Raw genomic sequence first — 16,350 nt, forward strand, 5'->3', positions numbered from 1 at the left:
ATAAAAATATATTAATTATATGACATAATAATAAAAACTAACTTTTAATAAATTGTTAATTGTCCAAACTGAAAGATTAAGTTCTTTACTATTGCCTATTTAACATAGCATCTTATATTCTTTCTTGCTTATAATAAAAAGATATTTAAAAAAACTTATTTGTTCACAAAGAGTAAAGCTGTCTTTCCCCAGAAAAATTCTACTTATTTCCAATTAGTGTTTAGTGTTTACATTTCTTAAAAAACTGAAAATACCTTTGTGAATAATGTATACATATATATGTTTTTTCTACTTTTCAAGTTTGTTTTGTAGATTCTTTTTTTACAGTTTTGATATCAATCTTTGTATTTTACTGCTGATAATATAAACTTATAAATATCTATTTTCTATTCTATAAGCATATTTTTCTCACTTTTTTAAATAAATCAAACTAATTTTTTTCAATCATTTGCATTTATTTAACTTGTAGACAGGAAGAAAGTAATTTGTATCTTTCTAAAAATACAATAATGCATTTGTATGACAATTAATACTTTAATAATTTTTAGATAATATATTATTTTAAGTTAAACTAAATATAATTTTATTTATAAATAGATTTCAGTTTATATTTTTAATACCTGTATAAATTACAACTTAAATTATTTATAATAGAAAGGAAAATCATGTATATTTATGATTTTACGATTCATGTATATTTAATATCTTTTTACAAAGTGAACATGTTTTTTCTCTAATGGTTTAATTACTTTAAATTTATTGTCTGGTCTCATATTAATTCACTAAAAACTAAATTATCAGTTCTAAAAGAATTGATATTTTATTTTGTTGACTGATGATAATTTTCTTTTACCTTTTATAAAATGACAACGTATACTTGCATAGATGAGGAAGGTATCTTCCACAAACATAATTTTATAAAAGTTTTTTTATCATCACTAGTAACTTTTTGTTTAATCTCATTACAAAAAAAAGTTAGAAATATATATGGAATTCACGATATTACAGTTTTGGTTGGTATGATCTGATTCAACAATAGATCATGGTTAAAAAAATTTATGCATAATACACTACATTAATAAATAAAGGTGTAGCAGTTGGAATGTGAGAAAAAGAAGGATGTAAAGAAAGAAAAATAATTACTGATGTAATACGCTGTTCAATAGCCCAGAAATAACCTAACAGTGTTACATAAGCAATGAAATACTTAGGGTAAGTCAGTTTCCAGGCCTGGATTTCAGAAATGGGCAAAAATAACATGAATAGATTAGTTCACAAAAATGGTTAGAGTAAAAAAATCCAAAATAATTTACTATGTGTCAATAATGAAATAAAATTTATTACAAATGAACAAACTATTTACAGGAGATTAGTAAAAACCCATAAAAGTGTGTTAATGATATTACACAAAAAAAGTATAAAATTCAGAACTGTAATTAATTCAAATCAAAACTAAAAGAAAAAACTTTTTTTAACAATTGGGGACGCTAACTTAAAATTTAACTCTCTATAAAAACTGATAAAGTAAAGCAGAACTCGATTAATTAATTAATTAATAATAACAAAAGAGAATTCTTACAATCTAAACCAAAAAACTTTCATACCAAAAAACATCAGGAAATCCTTTTCATCACTTGCTCTGGAACTCTCTTCACTTGTGTTCAGAAGCTTCACCTCATCCTCTTTATTGTTGCCAGGGTTTTTATATGTCTTGGTGTGAAGTCATAATTAGCTATACCACTCTTACTCATTTACATACTTATGCACTAACAATTATTTTCTTTCTTTGCAATCTTTTGGTTATACTAGTCTTCAATCTTTCCAAAAAACTTCTCTGATTTTTAAAATTAATAACAAAAGGATTAAAAGACAATTCTTTAACTCCGTTCAGAGATCGCTTAATCTGAGATGCCTTGTTAGATTGGCAACGTTGGTATTATAAGTGTGCATGTGAAAAGTAAGAATTTTATTTTAGAATTTTAGATTTTTTTGTCTAGGGCGGTGCAGAGATTTTTGTCCTTTAAACCAGGGCTATGGAGTCGGTAAAAAAACACTCAACTCTGACTCTGATTTCTGATAATTTTAGTAGGCTGACTCTGACTTTGGCAAAATTAAAAACCAAGTCATTTTATGGGGGCAGAGGCACTCATAGGGGCATATCCACTCTGAACTCTGAAAGGAGCCCTGGGCATTTACCCAAATACTTTTATAGTTAGTATTTTTAATATTTAACTTACATTAATATTTATTTGCATAAAAAACTTAATTTTTAACAAATATTTAATAAGAGGAGAAAGGGGGTGATAAAATTCAACATCTACAGTACATATCCTTATTCTACAACATTTGCATTTCAGTTTCACCTTTCCAGAAAAGTTGGTGCAACTAAAAAGTGTCAGATCTAGCTACTTCAGCCCCTTGTTCAGAAAAGAAAAATATATATTCAGATCAATTAGTCTTGCTCATTCAGAAAAATAGAGTACAGGTAACCCCCATATAACACACTACTTTTATAGCACGGATTCACTTTAACATGGTTCAAGAATTGGATAAAACCCTCATACAACATGAAATGTAATAAAGGGTGTGTTCTTTTATACCTCCATGCAACTCTGTGCAAGCATTCTAATTTTTTCGTGGTTACTTTGAATGCTCTTTCAACAAATAATCCATTTAATGGTTAAATTTTACAATTGGGACCTTCTTTTGTTTCTAAAAGCTCATATTTCAGAATTATAGATTCCTCCATCATGATACTACCAATAGCGCGGGCATCGCCATCTTTTTTTTTTTTCACCGTCGTTCCTAAATGCCTACAAACAGCAGCGCACTCCCATTGTAGCGGAGATGCAGAGCGATCGCTATTAACGAATGCACCCAAAAACTTACCAGTTGATGATGCTCATGCTGAGATCATCATATAAGATGAATAATCCTCTGGTAAAATATTTACTCAAATAATAAATAAGTATTTTACCCATAAAAAAAAAAAATGAATAATAAATCCGATTTAAAGAAGGATTTAACAGCATGTTTTTTAATTTTTGGAACCTAACCACCCTTTTCGCACTAGTTCTTTGTTTTGTTTAACATGGATTCGCATAACACTGCAATTTTTTGGAATGTAACTTCCATGTTATATGGGGGTTACCTGTATTCATTTAGAGCACGGATAATAAGAATGATTCAAAAATATTCAAATTCAATTGAATCAAAACAATTTAACTACTAAACACAAATACTACAAAGGAAATACATATTTAATAAATTAAATTGTTGCATTTTGTATTTAAAATAAATGAATTATAACAAAATAAAGAAAACATTTTAAAAAATTATTAAATCTAAAATAAATTTTCTTTTATTTAAATAAAAAATCTAAATTAAATTTGAAATGCTGAAGTCAGAGTCGGAGTTGACACATTTTTCCCAACTCTCACTCCAACTCCACAGCCCTGCTTTAAACAAAATAAAATGTCTCCAGAATAAATAATGAAATGTGGGGAAGTTTTCTGTAGCTTAGAGAGTTTCCTGTGCAAGTACAAAAGAAAACATATCCAATAATGTAAACATGCTCTACAGCTCCAATGAAAGACCCAAAAGTTTATTTTACCATTCTTAATTTCAGTTCAAAACTCACAACTATCACAATATATATCTTAATTCTCTATCTCTCTCCCACACCCACTGTTTGTGACACTTATGTGACTGGAGAGTCAGCACTCCTTGATGCCCTGTCAGGACTGACACCACTGTGTTTTAAAGAACACAGAATTTGCAATGGCAATTTGTTCACACATGAGCAGTTGCATTTGTAGGCAGTAGGATTTGGGATAGAGACGATCCAAGAGACACCGTATCTGGAGACAAAAAGTGCACTCAACCACCACAATTCTGAATATTTATCTGTTTTATTGTATAGACTTATTTACACCTATATACATATTCAAACTTATAGTATAGCATTCTTAATTAAATCAGATTCCTAACTGAGAGAGAGAGAGAGAGTTTACAATTGAATGTGATGTAGATACAGTACATACTTTATTGGTGGTGGATGCTTCAATTCTGTAGATTTGGTAGATGTTCCTTTCCTGGAGGTTTCAAGGATGTCTTCTAGAGTAAGATAATAAATCCAACTGATAATCCAAGCGATATCCAAATTGGTGGAAGAACTGTCTGAGAAAGTCAGGGCTGGACTCCAGTGAGATAGCAACTCTTCCTTCTGACAATATAGTGAACTGTTTTCCCAACGGGATAGCTAACCTTGACTCTCCGACTTGAGGTGATTGATGAACAACAACTGTCATCATCGATCCCGTTCTTTTAATTGGGGGATTTCTCTTCTCTGCTCTTGTCCTTTTTGGGAAATTTTAAAGTCTGTGTCCAATAGCGATTTTTCTGTTAGGTTCCCGGTGACACACACTCAAAAGATGTCATCCCTGGACACAGAAGCACATTTGTGGGAAAAATATAATCACATCCTCCAACAATAAAGTTTTTGCTAGGAAAAATTTTAACAGATTTACTTTCAAAAAATAATCAATTTTTTTTTTAAAGTAAATCTGTTAAAATTTTTGTCAAGTCCAGGCTCTCACACATACAACCCAAAGCGAAAGAATACTTTGCCACTCTTCAGGACCTATTTCTCACGATGTCCTTTCTTCTCACTTGCCAAATCAAAAGTGTCCTTTCTGTCATATAGATCTGTGAAAGGGTTTTCCTAGATCTGGGTCCTTCTGATGTCACTTGGGCTTGGATTCTACTGCTTGACCTTCCCAACCATGACAAGTCCATTTGGTTAGACTAAAGGTCAACAATGAACAAAACCACATGGTCTCAAAGCCGCATGTAACTAAATAAAAGCTCCAAAAATAAAATATAACATTCAGACTCGACTCCTTATACTGGTTGGCCAATACACTTTACAGATACAACAGGAGAGGGTTATCACTTCTTGGTGAATATTGTTCATGGAGAAAGTTCCATTCTTAGTCTGTTCTCCTCTGATTCTTAAGTTGCTTCATCTTTGTATTGAAAAGCAAAGACTAATTTTCTTAGGAGATGGTTTCAACAATACTGTCTTCTCCATAGATGATATCTTTTTACTCTCTTTTTCTTCTTTTCATCCTCCTCTTAAACTTGTTTATCTGTCCACTGTTCATCTTGGCTTTAGTCCAAACACCTGCTTTTTCTTCTATCCCCATGACCTGCAATGAAATTTCTATATTCCACATGTATGAAGGCCAATAATTCACTCCTGTGTATTACCTAACCAATGGATGTTAACCAGCCAAGAAACAAAGGATAAACAGATCTGAAGAAAATGACATTAATATATGAAATAGATATATAGAAGACAAAGGAAAGGAAATAAACACATGATCCACAAGTACTACAATTTAATGAATAATTAATATCCAGAAGTAGACTTATTAAAACAAATTGTTTTTACTATTAGATACTAAATATAGAGTGTTACATTGAATTTTTTAGATAACTAAATTACTTTTAACTGTTCTAATAATTAAATTTTCTTACCTACTTTTAATTAATAAGATAATCAACTGTAACTTATTTATATAGATACTTTTGTAAAGAAGGATACAAGTTGGTTACTTTAAAAGACTTTTCAGAAAATCAAGATATTGGAATCAGAAAATGCTTAACCAATGGAACTTGGTCTAGATCATATGAAAAAATTACTTGTAAAGGTAAGCAGTTTAATGTAGAATGTAATTCTTATTGAATATTCAAATCAAAATTCTTTTTTTTCTGTTTTTAAATAAATATAAAATTACTTAATGGATGACTGCTGAATGCAAGTTAATGTGTAAAGAACATCTAACTCAGTAACCTAAAACCAACAGAATTACCATATTTACTTGTGTATAAGACAAGGTTTTTATTCATTTTTCATTGCTTCAAAGACCTAGGTCATTCAATATATGCAAGCAAAGGATTCTTTGTGTTTTTGCAATAAATTTTGTGAATCATATATCTGCATCTTTTACTAGATGATCACCCTTTGGTGTTTAAAAACAAAACTATTTTATCTGAGTCATTTGAATCATTCTCGTGTGTTGTCAGGAGTAAAGATGAATAGCAATAGGAAAAGCAAAGCTTTTGAATTGAATTCCAAATTGAAATTCCAAAATTACACAGACGGGAGTCTGATACAAGTTTTAATCCANTTACAATAAAAATATATTAAAAATTAATATACAATACTGTATAAACAATTTTTAAAATTCATTATTTACTTTTCAAAAGTAATCTGAGATTGTTTTTGGTTGCAATGTTTACTGGAAAAGTGAACAAAATTAATTAGATTAGCAAGAGTGCAATGTATTTCTAAAATTTTATAACTTAATTCCTGTATTGATATATATTTACTTACTTTATGAAGGGCACAGACAATTCTAACAACATCGTGAAATATTAACATTGCTTCTCTTTCGGGTAATTTCTTTTCTTTAATCACGTAATGCTGCATGTTTACCATATCGGCCGTGCGCGTACCGAAATCGTGAGCGCAGAGACAATCTAGTACCAAACACAGTCGCTTCTTTTTCCTTCCCGTGTAAACAAGTTCGGCTGTAGATAATTCTTTCTCTTCCCAAGCTTCATCCTATAAAATACATAATTGATTGAAAATTTATTATAATAATACTTTAAATTCATAACAAGTTTAAACCAAAACAGTTTTGTAAATTAAATTTAATCATTTTAACAGTACTGAAATAATTTAAATTTTAACATAAATAACACTATTTCAAAATATAAACAATTTATTTATTTAAAACTTCATTATCTAATTATATTTAAATGGTTTGTAGTTTAAAATGAAAAATTTGTTGTTGACTGTCTTTCTACTCCAATATAATGTATTTTCTATGGAGTCAAAAATTAAATTTAAAAATTTTACCTTCCAATAACTTATTTTACTTTTTTAATGCAAACAAAAAAAATCAAGTTAACATGCTTCAATAATTAAATGTTATTAAAAAAACTTTTTTAAATTATAAAACAACAGGAAATCTCATTATCAATCTTATTTTTTACAATTTAAAAATTAACTTAGGTAAAAATAGATAACTGTATACAATATTTGTCTACTGAAATTATATAACAAGTTTAGTATCAATAGAAATTATTTACTTTTGGATTTATCAAATAAAATAGCAGTGTTTATTCAAATCAGATTAAACCAATTAGAGTATTGAAGGAAAATTATACAGAAAATCTTGCTCCTTAATGCTTAATATATTTAAAATTAAAATACTACTTTATTACAGTTGATTGATATAAAAATCGCAAACTTTTTCGGGTCTTTAGACATATCTTTGAGGAACAGTCTGTTAAATAGTATTCAATACTTGCATATTTTTAAGTTAAATGTAAATATTTTGTCACATACACAAAAAATTTACTATTGCTAAAATAGAACAAAAAAAAGAATTTAAAACATTCTCCACGCAAGTTGCATTGTCTAAGAGTAAAATGCGATTACTGTTTATTTGTTTTCACATAATTATACTGGAATTGGAAATTACATATTTGTCATGTTTAATGATTATTTTAAAAAAATAAACAGTAAATATCGTATTTACTCGCATATAAGACGAGATTTTTATTCATTTTTCACTGCTTCAAAAACCTAGGTCGTCCTATACACGCGAGCGAAGGATTCTTTGAATTTTTGCAATAATTTTTATGAACAGCGTATTCGTAGTTTTTACCGGATGCTCACCCTCTGGTATTTATCTGGGTTGTTTGAATCGATCTTGCATATTGTCAGGAGTAAAGATGAATAGTAGTAGGAAAAGTAAAGCTTTTCAATTGAATTCCAAATTTAAATTCCAAAATCAGATGGAAGCCCAATATAAGTTTTAATCCATTCCCATGTAAAAACAGATGATTATTCAGAAATCAGAATTTGGAGAAACCCATAAGTGTAATCGACGAAGAGTGATTCAACTGTTAAGAACTGGCAAAAAAGATACCCGATTGTCCAGCTTCACGTGAACAAATTATGTGGTCGATTTTACAAGATTTTTCTTTAAAGTTTAAAATGCCAGTAATTTTTGTGGGACATTGTGTGCATTTACGTGCAGTTGATATTTTATTTGTGATTAAACAAAATAAAATTAGAAATGTATTAAATCTAATTTTTTTTATTTTGATCTTTAAAGTCACACCTTGTCCTATATGTGAGATTGTCTTATATACAAGTAAATACAGTACTTACTTTTGAAGCAAACATTTTCATCCACTTTCAATGGACATCTTCAAGCTAAATATCAAATTATAAATGCATTTCATACATCATTCAAAACATCTCCACCAATCAGTGAGCAACACAAAAGTTTTGGATTGTTCAAAAATTATATAGATATAATTTAATCTTTAGCATGAAGATGTCCATTGAAAGTGGATGAAAATGTTTGCTTCACGAGTAAATAACAATTCAGTGGTTTTTAGGTTAATGAATTAGATGTTCTTTAAAATTATTTAGGAGTTTGACGTATTTTATTTAGATAAATTTCATTTTTAACATATAATTCTATATTTTAGAAATTAATCTAAACTTATACCATATTACTTTTATTATAGTCAATATATATTTAAATTAAAAAATAACTTGTTAAGAGTTAAGCACAAATTTTTTCTTAGAAAACAAACTTAGATACAAACTAAGTTATGCAAGAAATTATAACAATAATTTTTTATTAAATTAACCCTTTCTCAGTCACTGTCACATCCCATACATTCATATGCAGTGATCACTTTTTTGGTTTTGACATATGTATATGTCATATGTTTATTGTGAAAAAATGCTGTAGAAACTTCTATTTTAATGTCTCTGATGCATTCACTTGTTAAATGTTTGTTTCACTATTTCTACAATAAATGGCATTATGCTACAAAAATTATTTTGTGGTTTTTGGCAGAAAATTTAGTTTTATTCTGTAATCTGATAACATCTACATAAATTGTCTTTGGTAGTTTTTTCAAACAAATAATCAAAATTATTTTATTTATAAATATTATTAATAATTATTAAATAAACAATAAATATTATATATTTATATATATTTATCATCATATATCACAAATATCATATAAATATCATCTCTTTATAGGTTGGAGTTTCTGTACATAACACACCTGTATTTTAGAACCCTTGTTTAACTCCAATAAGTCCTTTTTGTAGTAAATGTTAGTCCGTTTGCTACAAAAAGTTATTGAAGTTAAACAAAGGTTGTGTTAATACAAGTGTGTTATAAACAATAAAATAATTTTATTTTTAGAAAAAAAAATGTGTGAGAATTAATTTTTGCATATTTTTTCATAAAAATTGATTATATATCAACTACAATGATAAAAAATTGACACTTTTTGGATAGTCAGCCACAGAAAAAATACACGTAGGAACACATTTTTGCATATTTTTTCATAAAAATTAATTATATATCAACTACAATGATAAAAAATTGACACTTTTTGGATAGTCAGCCTGAAAAAAATTGGACTGAGGAATTGACAACATATTATTTTATAACTTTCATTTATCTTTATTATTTAAACATTTAGTGCAAGGATGACTGGCTACCAAAATTGGCCCAAGAAATTACTTGAAAACAGATGACAAATCTATTTTTTCAAAATGATTAGAACCAAATTTTGTTATTGTATTTTTCTTACTAATGTAATCTAAAAATAAAAAATTCTTTCCATTTTACAATTATTTTTATTTAAATTCAGAAAATTAGAAGTGCATGAGGGAATTGAGATAAAAAAACTGGCCTGTCACCAGAAAGTTTGAGAAGCACTACACTAGTTATTCATGTGCATTACTGCATTAGAGTGACTAATCAGTGGCAATAGCAGATTTCTCAGTGGTTCTATTTTCTACCAGGTGAATCTCCACCCATACTGAAGCAATTGCTATTGGTTCTGTTAATCAAGGAAGATCTTCTGCATATTTTGCATCTCCTCTCAAATAATTTCTTGAATCATTGTTATCATATTATCCCTCTGTCATCTAAGCTTTCCAAAGCTAAATTTAGAAGTNGAGCCGTTCACAGCCCGGCACACGTATTTGTAAAATCTAAGTGACTCGTACAACATGTAATTCAGATAAAACGGAAAAATCAATGATCTTATAGGGGGATCGACTGTACGTTACAAAATCAGCTAAATATATTTTCATTGTAATTAATGCAATATAAATATTTTATTATACAGGATACAAATTTACAAGTGTGACTGAAAAGGGACAGATAGACTGTCTGAGATGCATACTGTTTTTACAATAAATAACCAGTGTTCATTCATCTCTGCATGATTCCTCTTGCTGTGTCAATAGTGTGTGATAAGTACATACAGCCAAAACTTGGAGCTCACATATTTAATTCAATCTACAAACTACTGCAAATTGGCACCAATAAATTGGCAACCAATTTGTCATGTACTGTACATTTGCAGTTCACTGCTACACCAAATCATGGTTGTTGATGGATTACTCATACTCATGGAAATATGAACTGAAAAGAAAATTTTGTGTTGTCATCAAAGTCATCCCTAGAAATCAATCTCATCTCATTTGATAGTACATATTCAATGATAGAAATATCTTATCACTCCAGTTTCAGTCTTCCAGTTCTGTTTAATCCCCCTATTACTTAATTAATCAATAATTGTATGAAACAATTCAGTAATTTTTATAGATATATTCCAGTAAAAGATATGAATACCTTGAATTCAAAATTAGAGAGGTTGCGGCCGACATTTTCATCGTGAAAATGTGTATGTTGGACATTCGGTTCTGCCTTCCTGTAAGCCTAGAAGTTTGACAATGGTATTTGGAACATCAGTGGAATCATGCTCAGTGTATCAAATGCCATTGTCAAACTTCTAGGCTTACAGGAAGGCAGCGATGAACGTCCGACATACACATTTTTGTGATGAAAATGTCGGCTGCAACCTCTCTATTGTTTTTGGATACAATATGCAAGGACAATATTGGGAAAAGGAATAGAAAATGTTTCTCTTTACAGTGCATGTAAGCACATCTAGGTACACAAGCTCATATGAAATATGACATTTAATTTCTATTAAGAATAATGATACTATTATTAATCTAAAAAGTATAGATAGATAAAATGGAAGAGATCCAGATTCTAGTAGCTACATTATTACATATATTAGATTTGACAATTCTTAATAGGATTTTATAACATTTACATGGTATCAATCTAAATAATTCATTTGAAAGATAACAAAATAAATTTTTTACTGCTAAATTTCAAACTTTTAAAATTATTCAATTGTTTTTATATAATAATTTTGTTGTAGATTTAAGAATTTAAATTACTTGATTATTTAAATGTAGCTATTAAAATTTATCTTTATAAAATTTAATTAATTAATTAAGTTAATTTTTTAAAATTTTTTGCAGATACTATGCCTCCTTCTTTGAAGTGCCCTGATGATATTATGAAATTTACTGATAAACATAAACCTACTGGAAAGGTTACTTGGAATCCTCCAATTGTTACTGACAATGTTAAAGTTGCAAGTGTAAAAATTGTTAATCCTCCAAAATTAAAAAAAGAGTCTTATTCTTTTAATATTGGTGATAATATAGTTACATATGTGGCTTCTGATGTATCTGGATTAAATGCAACTTGTTCTTTTCATGTTATCATTAAAGGTAAACTTTATATGCATATAAGTTATTTTACTCTTTTCGTTTAATGCTATATTATATATAAGTTTTTCAGTTTTTACGTGTTTAAGTTTCTTCCTTTTTGTCATACTCATTTAATAAAACTGACAAATTTGGAAATAATACTAATTATTTTAATTTTATGAGCATGCATAATTTTTTAAATGATTTTGTAGATGATTTATCTTGCTAGCTTAAGTTTTTTATGACCTATTTGACTAATAAGGAACACCACTTAAGTGTTCTTTAGTTTTGATGATTCGTATGATGTTGTAGAGTATGAAAAACTAAGAGACCTGATTTTCTATATTGGTAAAAAAATTTTTAGAATGTGGAATTAACCATTAAAATTAAGCATGTCTAGCAATTATTTTACTGTTTTATACAGCAACACTTATTCAGTTTGTATGAAATCAATATGGAAGTACAGTACTTATTACAATGAGTAATCAAAATATGCATTTTATCAACATTAGAGAATTTCTTATGGGGCTCAATTAATTTCGTGAATCTTCTTAAAATCCTATAAAAATTCCATAATGAAATTGAATTTTTAAAAAATAAAATATATGTTGAAAAGTAATGCACTATTGGTAGCATTTCAAAATAACTAAGAATGTAACTAGAAAAAAAGACATTAAAAAATAAAATAGAAGAAATAGTAACTTCAGTTTTGTGTAATGTGTACTTGTTTTAAATATTAAAAGTGCAGAAGTTTAAACACAATGGAATGGAATCATTTTAATGATTACAGCAATGGACCTAGTACAGAACAATGTCACTACATTGATTTATATTACCAGACATTTTCAACCGATAATTAATAAAGCTAGATATAATTAATCCCAAAAGTTATGCAGAAAAGTTAATCAAAGCTTTGTTATAAAGTTTGAAAAATCAATATATGTAATTTAAAGAGCATAAAAGGAGAAAAATAAATTCATAAACCAAGAATGTTACATCAGAAGCTCAGGAAACAATGAAAGATCAATCAAAGACTTAACCTGGCCTGTATAGGTCTGTGATCAATCTCCACAGCCCTAATAGTTAGAGCTAAAGCTTATCATTGTGTTAAAAATTGCTTTGTAATGCTCTTAAAAATTTCCTTTTGTGCAAAATGAGTGCATCAAAAAACAGCAAAGCTTAGCATTTCCTTATGAATAAAAATAAAACATTTTTTGTTGTGGCAAAAGATAAAAGCTCTTCTTTTTTTAAGGAAGCTTTAAGTGTCTGTTGAAACAAAGATAATCTGGAACATCATTACAATGTAATAAATAAATATATTTGTACTGGTGATTATGAAAGTAAAAAATGGAAAAACATTGAATTTATTTTGCAAACTATTTTTAAAATTGTACAATTGCATAAAAATTCTTACTTTGCAAGAGTAAATATATTTGTGTTTCTTTCTTATGATCAATCAAAATATATATATATATATTTTTTTTTTTAATTTTTACAAATTCAAAAGTCAAAATATCTCTGAATGAAAAATGACAGGGCATTTTCATAATCACTGGTACATTTTGCAACATAATTTTAACCAACCTAATAAAGTTTTACAAAGGAAAAAAATATAGTAGAATCTTGTTTTAACAGATTTCAGGATGGAAAAATCGTGGAATAAGAGACTTTTTCAGATCACACCAAAACAATATAATTTTACCTCCATTTAGTGGAACTTGGAATGACAGACTTTTTTTCTAGATCCATTTATTGTAAACTTTGTATTTTTTCACTGTTTAGTTGATATTTGAATGTTTATGGGAGTTTTTAGAATTTTATAATGCACTTGTAACATCTGGGATATGTACTATACAATTGAAGAATTGTATGAAGACCATCAGCAGACTGATACAATTGAAAAGGAGCCATCTAGTGACCAGTCTGATGCTGGTCTAAGAATAGTTGCCAAAATTTAGCGAGGCCATTGAATATTTGTGAGTTATCAGATTCTTGTAACAATGGACAATTTTTGGCAAGATGAGCAATCTGTTAAAACAAGATTTGATTGTATAGTGATAGCTCATTAGCATTTTTGACTAATAGAAATAGATCATACCCTACTATAAGTTGTCCAGGTCTAATTGTTATAATACCTTCATTCTGTTTATAAAAAATAAATGTTTTGGAAATTTTTAAATTGTCATTACTTTTTAATTATAAAATTTTATATAAGAATTGATGATTTATAAAATATTTCAGATATTGAACCTCCAAGGGTTAAAAACTGTCCAAAGGATATAGTCATTTTTCATGGTAAAAGCAGTCCCATTTCTGTTAACTGGACAGAACCTGAATTTGAAGTAAGAATGATATTTTAATATGCAGTAGAGCATTGATTATCCGAATCAATTGGAGATTGGGGTTGTTTGGAAAATCAATTTTTTGGATAACCAATTATGTACGAAAAAATATATTAACTTATCCCATGTTGAAATTTATTCAAATCCTGGCATGTCTTTAAGTAACCGCTCAAGGTTGTGCCAGTGCTGCCAGCTAAAACACACACATGAACAAAAATAATATTGGAGTAGCCAAAGATTTCAGCACCACAGCACTAGTGGAAATTTAAATTTGCTGACTGGAAAGCTTTTGGTTAATTGACGTTTCAGTTGATCAATATTCGAATAATCGATGCTTTGCTGTATTTGTAATTAGGTTTGTATTATAATCAGTTCTGGACACTATAAAAATCCAGATAATCATTGTTTTGTTACCTGGGTGTCTGAGAAAATTTGGGTAATGCAGTGTTTCTCAACATATGATCTGAAGATCTTAAGAGGATCTATGAATGTGTTTGTGAGGGTTTTCAAGTTATCAGAAGAAAGAAATGCATTATATTGTGGAATAAAGATGTTTCTCATAATATTTATTTTTACTATAAAAGCATTTACTAAAGTTAAAAATATAAAATTATTTAAATTGAATAAACATTTTTAAAACAAAGACGTTTTAAAACATATATAAAAAATAGTAAGAATTGAATTCTACTCTAGGGGGACTGCTGGAAGATAAAAGTTTGAGAAACACTGGGGTAATGCATATTTTTGGGATATTTTGTACTCAGTTTTCTGATTTTTCAAAAATTCATATTAATTTACTTTTGAGATTTAAACAAAGATACTGTTGCTGGTGTGGTGGGCACAACTAAGAGGTCATGTTTTACCCCTACTATCAACAGTCTTGGTTTTCTTGGTGGCACAGTTGATCAGTCAGATTATCCCAGAGTTGATTCAAAATTTTTACATATAATCTCTAAACACAATATATACAATGATCATGGTACACACACAAACTTTTTGTTGTACATGCATATGTTGTACATGCATGTGTTGTACATGCATATGCTCACCAGGAGAGTCAACACAATAAAAGACTTACTTTCCTGCTAGAGAGTTCAGTGGTGTTGCCAGTCCCTTGCGTTATTTTATTTATTTTATCGCTCAGTGTTGCTACTCCTGGTTGCCACGCTGGTAATATTTTTTATATCTAATCATAGAACCTCTTCAGCATCTAGTAAAATGTTTTATGGATACTGAAGAGGTTCTGAGATTAGATGTTAATATGTTTCTAGTAATAGAGAAGTTCATTTGCTGATAATAGTTTTACTGATAATATTAAAATTAATTAACTAAATTATAGTACATAAAAATTAGTGAATGTTGATTTAATGTGTGGGTATGATTTACCCAAATTTAAATTTTAAAAAGCACATAAAAATGAGAATTTGTACAATATAAAAGTATATTAGAGCATTGATTATCTGAAACAATTTGGGACTGGGGTTGTTTGGATAACTGATCATGTATGAAAAAATATATTAACCTATCCCATGTTGAAATTTTTCTCTGTTGCATGTTGCTTCACATTGAATTTTCGTCAATGTTAAGCCTAACAAAAATTTTTTTGAAACAATAATTGTGGCTATAGTATCATTAAAAATTATTTCTTTATTTTACATAAACAAAATAAATATATTGAAAAATATAAAAACAAAAAAAATGATATTTCAGAAGTTAATCTAATATCAAAAACATTTTGATTCAGCACAACACATGCCCTGACACACATCTCAACACACAGTCTTCAGAAAAACACCACACAAAACAAGCAAAACTCTTTCTTTTTCTTGGGTTTATCTGGAGATGTCAGCTGCTTGGGCTATATTCTCCAACAAGCTGAAGAAAAACACGGGAAAAAAGCCTCATTCAAATATTGGCACATCCTTAATTAAGTACCCTCTTGACATGTGTTATGCTAAATTGGAATGTTTTTGATACTAGATTAACTTCTGAAATATAATTTTTTTTGTTTTTGTTTTTCAATATATTTATTTTGTTTGTGCAAAATTAAAAGATAATTTTTAAAAATACAATATGGTCGCACCAGTGCTGCCAGCTAAAACATGCATACCAACAAAAATAATATTTGAGTAGCCCAAGACATAGCCAAATATTGCTGCACCACAGCACTAGCAGAAATTTGAATTTGCCAACTGGAACACTTTCGATTAACTGATGTTTTGGTTGATCGGTATTTGGATAATCAATGCTCTACTGTACATTAAAATTCCAGAAGGCATGAACTTGAATATGTAATTATTAACTGATACA

The 16,350-nt window shown here is 28.6% G+C and overlaps 1 protein-coding gene across 1 annotated transcript in view; it reads left to right on the top strand.

The window, feature by feature from the left end:
- Positions 1 to 16,350, top strand: part of LOC111616870 (sushi, von Willebrand factor type A, EGF and pentraxin domain-containing protein 1-like) — a 184,934-nt gene that overhangs the window by 33,377 nt on the left and 135,207 nt on the right. The window contains exons 8-10 of the mRNA XM_023358224.1: positions 5,587 to 5,714; positions 11,465 to 11,719; positions 13,940 to 14,040. Coding sequence (XP_023213992.1) covers positions 5,587 to 5,714; positions 11,465 to 11,719; positions 13,940 to 14,040 — 484 coding nt within the window. The remainder of the gene's footprint in view (positions 1 to 5,586; positions 5,715 to 11,464; positions 11,720 to 13,939; positions 14,041 to 16,350) is intronic.

The sequence above is a fragment of the Centruroides sculpturatus genome, unplaced genomic scaffold (genome assembly GCF_000671375.1).
Source record: "Centruroides sculpturatus isolate CEXI.00-Female unplaced genomic scaffold, Cexi_2.0 scaffold24, whole genome shotgun sequence".
Lineage (NCBI taxonomy): Eukaryota > Metazoa > Arthropoda > Arachnida > Scorpiones > Buthidae > Centruroides > Centruroides sculpturatus.